General features: G+C 37.7%; 1 protein-coding gene across 1 annotated transcript in view; it reads right to left on the bottom strand.

Annotated features, from left to right (window-relative positions):
• Positions 1-495: 495 nt before the first annotated feature.
• Positions 496-11691, bottom strand: part of Kif20b (kinesin family member 20B) — a 58788-nt gene continuing 47592 nt past the window's right edge. The window contains exons 26-32 of the mRNA XM_051146365.1: positions 10215-10391; positions 8369-8470; positions 6271-6468; positions 3382-3474; positions 2903-3053; positions 1485-1627; positions 496-673 (exon numbers count right to left, since the gene is read on the bottom strand). Of these exons, the coding sequence (XP_051002322.1) occupies positions 596-673; positions 1485-1627; positions 2903-3053; positions 3382-3474; positions 6271-6468; positions 8369-8470; positions 10215-10391 (942 nt within the window). The 3' untranslated portion in view covers positions 496-595. The remainder of the gene's footprint in view (positions 674-1484; positions 1628-2902; positions 3054-3381; positions 3475-6270; positions 6469-8368; positions 8471-10214; positions 10392-11691) is intronic.

Below are 11691 nucleotides of genomic sequence, written 5' to 3'. Positions count from 1 at the left end.
ATCAAGGAGTTCTTGGACTTTTCTACCACTCAGTGACTTACCCCTGGGCCAGGGCTTCAGTGAGGCCCTGAAGCAATGCGAATACAACCACAAGTAGGGCTCCTGAGGCCATGGCCTTGCTCTTAACACAACTCCTCACTGACAGCTGAATGTGACAAGAGTACTTGGAACTGGGAGTAAGGATATGATTTCTCACCCCACAGATTAACAAGACATAATGTCCAAGTAAAGAGATTACTTTAGATCAATTTATATATGTATATTCCACATGCCACCAACTGTAACTACCTAAGTTCAATCCCTGGGACCCACATGGCAGAAGAGGAGAATCAACTTCTATCTAGATTCCAACTAGTTGCCCTCTGACCTCTACATGTGTGCTGTGGCAAGCACATAAGCAAGCAAGAACACACACAATATTGAAATAAATTTAAGAGCCTTATAAAGTATACATGTATATTATTAATATTTATTAAATTCAAATTATATATAAAACATCAAACTATACAGAGGCATTTGATGCATTATAATATATACAATTAAGTTTTAAAACTTACAATTTACAATGATTAAGAATATAAAATCTCAAAGCGATTTACTTGGCTGTTCTCGTTCGAAGTCGTCGTTTGAGAATCTGATGGTCACTTTCTTTTCGTTTCTGTTCCATTAGTATCTGAAATTAACAGTTTCAATTTTTAAAATATAGGTAAAAATAATTTGTCTGAGTGATGTGCCTATGTGCTTCATCAATGACTAGAGTAAGAACATTAGAATTTCAATTTTCATCTAAACAAATGCATGTAAAAGAAAATAGATTTTGTAAAAGATTCACTCAACATTACCTAATTCAAGAATTCAAAACCCTATCATCTGTACTAAAGCCAAGGCAGATTTAATTTGAAATATTTACTAAAACATTTGGACACAAATGTTTCAAACCAATTTTAAGAAGTCACCCTTCACAGCAATAAGAGTCTAATGAAAGTGGAAAGCACACAATGCTCTAACTTAGCAAAACCATGTATTACTCTGGTGAAACTTGAAATGTTATTAAATGATATATGTATATGTACATATTATTGTGGTGTGTATATTTAATTACTGTAAGACTAATATTCCTGAGGATAAAATTATAACATCTGTCTTAAGACAAGAAAAGAAATTAAAATCATAGAGGTTGGAGAGTAGCAAAACACCCACACACTTTAAAAATAATTTTTAAAAGAAATTAAAAATTGTGAATTTCGTGCCGGGAGTGGTGGTGCATGCCTTTAATCCCAGCACTTGGGAGGCAGAGACAGGCGGATCGCTGTGAGCTCAAGGACAGCCTCATCTACAAAGCGAGTCCAAGACAGCCAAGGCTATACAGAGAAACCCTATCTCGATCTCCTCCCCGCCCAAAATGAATTTCAAATTGTTACAAATACTTCAGGATTAAAAGAAAATGTAGCTTTACACTGATGAAAACTAAAATACTAGCTTACCACTTGGCCAGATATATTGATGGGAGATGAAATTTGATTTCTGTACAATTTCCGTTTGGTTTTTTTTGCCTGAGACACATTTTCTTTACTTACTTCTACAGTTGAAAACTTTGGGGAACTCATTGTTTCAATTATCTTTTTTGCTGTAAGTAAAAATGTTAATTCTTGTGTTAGTTTTCTAAAGGCAAAGGTCTAAAATACTTAATGAAGAATACGTACAAATCAAGAAGAAAAACAGTGCACTACATAAATGGTGATAAGATATGACTAGATAATTGGCAAAGAAACATATCCAATAACATTCAACAGAGAGGGAGAAAAACAAAGCCTCCAGCATCTTTAATGACACGGAGGTCTACGCAGAGCTGGGTTCATGTGTGCTAAGCATAAAGTAAGGAGGTAAAGCGAGTCGTGACGCATACGCCTACAATCCTGGCACCTGGGAGGATGAGGGATGAAGAGCTTGAGTTTCAAGCTAGCTTCTGCTATAAAGACCTAAAGCATTAAATAAACCAAATAAATGAATAAAGAAATAAGGAGGTAAATCTACCTATGCTTATACCATCAACATGCCCATAACGAACATTCAGTAACAATATAATCACCAACCCTTTATTCGCACACACACACACACACACACACACACACACACACACACACACACACACACACCCCAAATTATTAACAGTGGATACATTCTAGGAAGTAGGCTAGAAAATTTTAACTTCCCTGCTGAAATGCTAAAAGCACTGAATCAAGACGGTTTGGCAGTCTCTAGATAGCCTTCACAAAGTACTTTCTGTCTCGACTCAACTATGATTCTAGTCTTTCTTTTTTCCCATCTACCCCACTTTTGGTCTCCAACTTATTGTATTGCTATCACTCAGGAAATCCCACAAAAGCCATTCAACACACTCTCTCCTCACCTGTACATTTTATGCTGTTCTAGTATTCTATATTCTACCACATTAAAACCATTCCCTGCAGTAAAGATGCACATATGTATGCATATAGATACACATGGTACTTATTTTTATAAAGACAAGCTATATTAGAAAACGTGCCCATATGCAGCACCAACAGGAACTACCTCCAATGGGTACATTTCTATGCCCACATTCCATTTCCTTCCTAAAAAGTTTTCCCACAGTTCCCTCATCATTTTGTCTGGCTTCCCTGTCCTCAAACTCTATAGAACCACTTGACTTTATCCCTATTATAGTAAGCTGCCTGCTCTAACTAAATCCGTTACTTAAGTGTGAGCCTTTCTATTCCAATGCTAGTGAACATTTAGGAACATTTCTTATCTGATAAGACAATTCTTTAAGCAAGAGACTAAACTGTTTAGTTTATGTGCAACTAGACCTTAGAAAGCACTCTACCTGTATTAGGAAAGGCCATTTAACTAGTCCACAAACCTTTTGACTGAAGAATTGTTGGAGAATGTTGCAAGAAGTCTCCAAATCTCTGTAGTGTTCCTTCTCTTTTTTTAGTGGCTATGTTGTCACTAACTGTAGATGCCTGGCTCCTTAAGGAGTATGTTTTCTTAGATGATGGACATAAAGAAACCTAAGAAACAAACATTCTCTGTTACTGGTAATGAGAAAGGTTACATGGGAACAGTTATGGCCACTGCTAAAGGAACTGGTATATTAAGATCAAAGGGCTAAGCAGTGGCAGCTGTGGGAGCAGAAGTGAACATGAAGAAACGCTGCTCAGGGCCAACACTGAAACTACGTCCCAGTGTCCATTACATGTGTAGGAAATTACAACTGACTTGTAATTGGACACAACCACAGCTTTGGGAAGCTACTACTCAAAATTTGACATCTTAAATCTAAGCTCTTGCATTATGTAATGTAAACTACAGAAACAGTCAACTGAAGCAAGGGCAAACCTTTTTGACAGAGGAATTTCTACGCTGTGAAACAGGAAACTCCATATTATTTCTGGGTGTAGAATTCTTCTTATTTTCACATTTCACCACATCCTAGAAATAATGGATTTCAACACTAGTTACTTTTTCATAATGATTTCCTTAGACTCAAAAAGAATGTCTGTAAATGCTCCTTTACTAATTAGGAGAGTTCTTAAACAGGGGCAGCTTGTGTTCAAAAATCAATAGCAATGTTGGAAAATGGTTGTTTTTGCTGGAGAGAAAGAAAATATTACTGACAACTAGAGGGTAGAAGCCCAAAATACAAATCACAAAGCCCTACAACAAAGAGGCCCCAGCTTAGACCATGAGTTGTGCTAAAGTGAGAAAACCATGGGTTTCAAAGTATGAACTTAGCAACTGGATGGCTTGAGCTCAATGGAGAACCTCCAAAAACTTGCTTCACCTGAATTTCATTTTAAATACTGTGCTGCTCTAAATAATCATTTCTCATCTTCAAAAACATACCTGTCTAAGAGCTCATTGAAATCTGGCAGCATCAAGAGAAAAACAAAACTTCACAAAGGTCAAGTGGAGAAATAGGAAAGGATACAATCCCAGGTCTGGAGAGATGGTAAATCTCAGCAGGTAAGAACAAGGGCTCCAACTGTTCTATTGCTGGTGTGGTGACACAACCCTCCAATTCTAGCACCAACAAAACAGGAGGCAAGCAGATCTGAGAACTAAGGGCCAGCCTGATCTACATAGTGAGTTATAACAGCCAAGGTTATATAGAGAGACCCTGTCTCAAGAAAGAAACAACAAAAATAAACTACACTGTCTACTTTTCCAAAGGAGCCAGGTTCACAGCATCCACATGGTAGCTCATAATTATCCGTAACTGTAGCTCCAGGGGATTCTAACACCCTCTTCTGGCTTCCATATGGTGCACAAACATATGCAGACAAAACACTCATCCACGTAAAATAAAAATAAATAAATCTTTTTTAAAAGAAAAAGAAAACATTACAGTATTTCATTTTCCCTAAATGGGCATAGCATCTTACTCCTCATTTTTCCACATAATCTTACATAGAATGAAGCCTTGGGGGGGGCATATTTAATGAATGTAACAATTATAGTCTTTGCTATAAACAAAAAATATGAGCATACATGAAGTAAGTAAAACACATGTAGAGAAGCAGAGGAGAGATCACAGCCAAACATCAGAATACAAGTTACAAATTAGAAGGAAGACACAGGGTGATGAGCAGATCAAATGAAAAGTTGAACAGAAACGATGGGAAGCAAACAATCAAGGCACCAAGGCTGGACCACAGCATTTGGAGTGAAGGTAAAGATCGCCTGGGAGTATTTATTACAAGAGAATATACCACTGCTGAACAGATTTTCACCAGGCCAAAAACAGTTACAACAGTGAAGATGTAACAAAATTAGGTAATACTTCACATTTCACTGTTATAAAACTGCAACAACAAAAAAATATTTTCTGAGATACAGATGAAGAATGCATACCAGGAAAAATATATATATTTTACTTTTTCCTTAATAGTAGAGGGGAAAATGTACTAAGAAAAAGTCAATGTAGCATAGAAAATAATGAAATTCAAATATTTTAGTCATATTTAAAATGTGTTTACCATTACATTATTTAAAAAAAAAAAAAAAAAAAAGAGAGAAAGAAAGAAAGAAATCTTTTAAAAATAATCTAAGCACTGAGCCTCAAGGTACCCTGTGTGTCCCAGGGAAGCTCTGCACAATAATAGCAGCTTAGGGGCTGTGTCACCTGACAGCCACCCTCAGGAGTATAACTAATATTTTCATTCTTTCACCAGCTTGAAAATACATTACTCTTTAAAGAAGTGAAAAAAAATTGGAAAAGGTTTTTTTTAAGACAGAGATTTTAAGCTTAAAACATTAACTTTAAAAGTAAATATTATTATTTATTATATATCTCCCACAGAAAGGAAAAAAGAAGCATTTTATAAAATATTAATACATGACTTCAGAGAGAACTAAGGAACAAAAGGTTATGTGACTCTTCTGCATATCAATGTGAAGTCTGGCAGTCCTACCATCAAGAAGCAGCACTAAGTCAGGCTTAGTGTAGCACTGGGGAAGCAGAGGCAGGTGGCTCTCTGTGAGTTCGAGGCCAGCCTGGTATACACAGGGCTACACAGAAAAGCCTGTCTCATAAAAACATAAAAAGGGGGACTAGAAAAATGGCTCAGTAGTTAAGAGCACTGACTGCTCTTCCAGAGGTCCTAAGTTCAATTCCCAGCAAGCATATGGTGGCTCATAACCATCTATAGTGAGATCTGGTGCCCTCTTCTGGTGTACAGGCATATATGTAGGTAGATAGCTGTCTATGTAATAAATTAATTTAAAAAGAAAAAGGAAAAAAAGCTGTATTAAAAGCTTTTACCAACTACTACATGAAAATTCAAATCCTAATACTGGGTGATGGAAAAAAAATTTATTTCCAAAACTTCCCACAATCATAAAGACATAAAGACTTAAAATTTTAGTTAAAGGACAAGCCACTGACAACGTAAGCTTGTCACTTCAGTCTAATTTCCTTATCAGACCATTTCCATCCCACTGGAGGTGGGGTAACTAGTTTGGGACATACTAGTATACCAAAAGAGGTGTCTGGAAAAATCCGCCATCATCTCACCTACTACAGACAAAATTAATGAGGAATAAAGTAATATGCACAGAATTCTGAGGACTATGAAGCCCCTATATCACTCTTTAAGGGGACAAAGCTAGCCATAAGTTTGAGGTTTGGATCTCTAGAATGAGTTCTTAAGAACAGAAGAGGGCAGCAGATTTGGCTACAGGCTACAACTACAATGCTTGAAGTTCACTCACCAAGGAGCCACTTACCTCCTCCATTTCGTTACTCTTCCTCTTCCGTGCCTTGGAGATCTTAAACGTGACTGGTGTGGCACAACCAGGGTGTTTCACTGACATTTTGTTTGGCTGCAAAGGTGTAAACTGAATCTCCAATTCAGGTTTTGGAAATCGAGTACTTTGTCCATTTTCTGTTGACACTTCACAAGAGTCAAGAACTACAGATCCATCCTATAACAATATAAAGATGGGGAGAAAGTGTCGTTTATTTTTGTAACATAGATCTAAAATCACAAAGAATTAATTTTCTCAAATGCTGTTCAAGACAATGACTTGAGAAAGATATAAGACTGTGTTGGAAAACAGCAAGGACAGAAGACTTACATTATCTACACTTTTCCAAGTTTTACATGGTATATTAAAGTAGGGAAAAATGGGGTCAAGGTGCAGACCAAAGACACGGGTTTGTTCCTTAGTTCCAACGAATAGTAACGTAAGAATTGGCATTACCTAAATTTCTATAATCCTCAGAGTGATGTATATAAAAGATTACGGACTTTGCCAGAAAACTCACTAAGACAGGAGCTTCCAAAGAAAATATTGGCCTGGTTTGATTTTACGAAGTGTTTTGCTTGCTTGCTTGGTTGGTTTTTCAAGATAGGGTTTCTCTGTGTAGCCTTGCTATCCTAGACTCACAGAGATCCACCTGCCTCTGCCTCCCCAATCCCCAAGTGCTGGGATTAAGGGCATGCGCCATCATGCCCGGCAAAAATTTGGCATTTAAACAAGCACCTCAATTATAGTAGATTTAACTCTAGCAACAGATGCTTTGTGACTTTTTCTATTTAGGAACAAGGTCTTTCATTCTCCTTCCGTTTCATGGTTTTCATGGCTATGCGAGGTTACAGGATGACAGTATGGCTCTCTAAAGCACAACCACAGGAGCACTGTTCCTCCCACCCTGCCCTCGTCCCCCTGACATACTTTCAGGTCACTTCCCATCTTGAAAATGTTCCAAACCCAAAACCAGCCACTTTACTGTGAGACACTCAGGCCATGGCAGAGGTCAAATACACATCTATTCCGCTTCCGTGATAGAAAATAAGTCACTTGGCCTTTCAGCCTCATTGACAATGTCAATGTCACAAAACCAGTAACACATATCAAAGAGAATGCCACATTTGATTTCTCCAAAACCATGAAACAGGCCTAACTGCTGGAATTATTCATAGGAAACTAGAACCAAGAGAATTAGGACAGAGTGTATAAACTTATGGTAAAATAATGTTCCATCACATGTAAGCAGCAGCAGAGAAGGAGGAATGGTAGCATGCTAACATGCTCTCTAATCCACCACACAACATCCCAGGCAAAACACTATGCGGCCTGCGATTCCTCCTTTGCTTCCACTATAGTAACACTGCTTTATAACAGGACCATGTCTCGGATCTTCATTAACTCCTTGCAAATGGCAATAGTGTCTCGTTATGTTTGTGCCTTGACTGCTTAGCAAACTTCCCAATGCTGAGTACGTTCAATGTTTAAAAAGAAATGTAAGAATAATTGATATAGTTTAGGTGGTATAAAATATTACTATGTATTTCATAATACAAACTAAGGAATTATGTTCTAAACGCAAAACCTTAAATCCAACAGAAATGAAGTAAGTTCATATGGCTATAGAGGTTGGTGATAGTTATTACAATGGATACAATGTTAAAACAATATACCATGAGAATAAATACTGACCTCTATTTTATCTTTTATGGGATATTCTACTTCTGACCACCAAGCTTATTTTTATTAACATTTTAAAGAGCTTGGTCATCACAGACCTTATAAGATGGGAGAATCACCTTCATGAGCTGTCTGGCTTCCACGTGTGTCATGTGGCACACATACTGCCCACCTCAAGAAAGTCTAAGAAACTAAAATGAAAACAATTAAGTAAATAAAAGACAAATGTAATTTGGGGGTCTAATTTCTCAAGATCTTCTAATTTTTTTTTTTTCCTTCACATAGATAGTTAATTATGTAGCAAGGTGCCTAAAATACTTGATTGCATTATACTTGCTGATGATTAATAGCAGGTGAAGAGAGCAGAAAATTTGTTGTATTACTGAATACCAACCTCTGCTGTACTCCTAGAAATTTCAAACCTTGTTGACTGATGTTCAGTTTCAACTCCACCAAGATCAAGCGAATCACTATACTCAGGCTTGGTCTGGTTTTCCTGAAATGAGATAACATTAAAGAAGTCACTTTTAACCTGAAAAGAAATACTTAACATAAAATGTTAAAAATTGAAACATGTACAGAGTATTTATTAAAATGCAGACTTCCATAAACCATTTTTCAGTCCTTCAACATTTTCATTTTTAGACTGAGGAAAGGCTGGGCAACTTACCAGCCTCTTCTGAGTCAGATGCAGATGAAATCTGAAAGACTGAATACACTTGCCATCTTATTTTTGTTATAACTGTATAGTTAAGTTTGGAAGAATCATTTATAGCTGGGCATAGTGGTGACCAGTTGTAATTAGCACTCAGCAGCAGGCTGCAGCAGGCTGCAGCAGGAGGATCATGAGTGCAAGGTTATAGTGAGACCCTGCCTCAAAAAACAAAAGGCAAAAAGCAGAACAGGGCTGGTAGGGTGCCTCAGCAGGGAAAAGCTACTGCCTCAAGTCTCACAACCTGAATTCAATTTTTGGAACTCATGGTGTAAAGACCCGAGTCCCAAATGGTTACATGTCTTCTATTTTTCTAAACAGAGTGACAGACCTACCTATGTTAAATGGAAGTCTCTACTTAGTTGGAACTTGAATCTCAATTTTAATAAAATAATTTTTAAAAAGCTAGAGGTGGACTAGACGCATGCCACCCAGCCATGACAGACTGACTCTGAGCTGGATCCTGTAGAGGGCCAGGGCCAATTCTCTATGTTTATCTTCTGACCTCCAGAAGAATGCAGTGGTCTGCATGTGCACGCGAGAGTGCACGCGCACGCGCGCGCACACACAGACACACACAGACACACACACACACACACACAAGTATGTTAAAAAAAATGTAAGAAAAAAAATATTTAAAAAAAAAGGGGGGGGGGAGCCTAGATGCCGCTTAGTAATGCAGTCACAGTCTAAAGAGTGGGCTGGTATTGATCTTACAATCCTTCCACCTCAGAAATACTGAAGACTGTAGGTATGTACTGCCATGCCTGACTAGAGCAGCTGTTTTTGTTTCACAGAACTATGGACTGAGTTCAGAACTTTGCACATACCAGCCAAGCCTTCCAACACTGAGCTACTCAATCCCCAGCCTTAGAGCAACCAACTTTAAGCAAATTAATTCATTATGAAATTGGTAGCTTCAAATATACCTGACTTTTTATAAGACTGTGAAACCCGTAAAAGACAAGCTCTGCCCTCAGAATTTCCAACACAATTATAAAAGTATCTGCTTTACCAACTCATGATACCTCCCCACCACCATGCTTACTTTAAAAATATTTTATATCTTCCCACACTAAAATTAAGGGTAGGCTAAAATCGGTGTGCTAGCAGTGCATGCCTTTAAGTCCAGCAGAGGCAGGTATATCTCTACAAGTTTCAGAATAGCTAGACCTAAAATTAAGGGACTACCTTAATTTTATTATACTCAATTAATCAAGTCTCACCAAAACTTTGTGGGGAATCACTTTCCTATAATTTCAAGATAGATTAAGATAATCCTAAATCAATTACTTTAATCTAGGAAGTATGAACAAAATATTAAGAGAAAGTGTTATGTTTTAGCCATTGAAGAATCAATTACAACAGTAATTACTAAAAATTCAAAAACCATGAAAAGTATCCAAAATGCTCAAGTATTTGGCTCCTTTCTGGTATACTGAGTAAATACAGTTGGGAAGTAATTTTGAAGGAGTCGTATGTTCAACAAGAAGCGACAGAGAAGCGAGACTAAGAAGAGTCTACTGACCGTCCCCGCGCGCTCTGCGACAGCCCTTCTCAGGTGCTGGATCTCCTCGTCCTTGTGCTTGCTGCTGCAGAACAGCACCTTCATCTGCGCCTCTAGAGCTGCCACCAGCTCGTCTCGCTCTTCCCTCCACTTTTGAAGGTCACCATTTTTCTCTGCCAGCTGTGCTGTCAGTGTTTCCTAGTCAACAAACACAAAGGACACTAACGTATAATAACATAAGCATAAAAATGCCAAAATGGAACCCATCACCTTATTTCCCAACTTAATTAATTTAATAATTTAAAATAAATCTTTTTTTTTTTTTTGGCTGTCCTAGACTCACTTTGTAGACCAGGCTGGCCTTGAACTCACAGAAATCCACCTGCCTCTGCCTCCCAAGTACTGGGAACATAAATCTTTATAATGAATCTAAGAATATTTTAAAATTTTTATTAAATATAACACAGTGACTATAATATATAAAATATACTATGCATTCATGTGTGGAGAAAATGCTTACAGAATCCAAAATACCATTTTATCTATTAAATACAAATGCCAGGAGTGGTGGCCCACATTTTTAATCCTAAGACTCAAGAGGCAGAGGCAGGCTGATTTCCTGAGTCCCAGGCCACCCAGGTCTACATAATGAGTTCCCAGGCTAGGCAAGGCTACATAGTGAGACCCTGACTCAAAATAAATTTGTCCTTATTACACCTTCAAAAGAATCAGGTAATGTCTTTCAATAAATAATTACATAGTATTTTATAATATTATTTCCAACAATAGTTGAATAAAAAATACAATTACAATAAAACAAATGACACACCTCATAGTTACTAAAAATAGGAAAATGAAATCAGAAGCCGAAGAGATAGCTCAGAACTTAAGGCTGCTTTTCTAGAGAACTGGGTTTAATTTTCAGCACTCACATAGTAACTCTAGTTCCAGGGGATGCAATATATTCTCTGGTCTCTGAAGACACCAGGCACACACATAGTATACAGTCAAACATGTAGAACACCAATACTCATAAAATAAAAATAACAAAAATGTTAAAGTCATGTTAAAGACAACATATAGAAAATCTAAATCTAGAAAGTGCTAGCATCTCCCAGGAATAACCTGGAGAGAGTTGGTGTGGCTATCATTAAGAGGTAAGTATACACTAAAGTTCCTAGTTTTAATTGCAGAGGAAAGGTAGGAATCTCTGCAGAACAAAATGACAAAGTCCAGAGCCACTGCAAGGTTTTTCCTCCCAATGAGAGGGGATGCAGGCAGAGGGCCAGAGCCACAACTTAAACTAGCCTCAGAAAACTCTGCACTGCACTATAAAGAAGAGAAAAAGGAGTCAAAAGTCCTGTGAAGTACATCAATGGCATCAGCAGAGGGAGGAAACAGCGGCAGGCCTTTATTCTTGGCACACCCACAAGGGCAGTAACAAAAAAGCAGTTCAAAAGCCCTGTGTAGTCAGTCCACAGCTTGGCCACTCTAGGCC

Source organism: Acomys russatus, chromosome 5, assembly GCF_903995435.1.
Source record: "Acomys russatus chromosome 5, mAcoRus1.1, whole genome shotgun sequence".
NCBI classification, from domain to species: Eukaryota; Metazoa; Chordata; class Mammalia; order Rodentia; family Muridae; genus Acomys; species Acomys russatus.
This window is presented reverse-complemented; position numbering and strand designations above follow the sequence as displayed.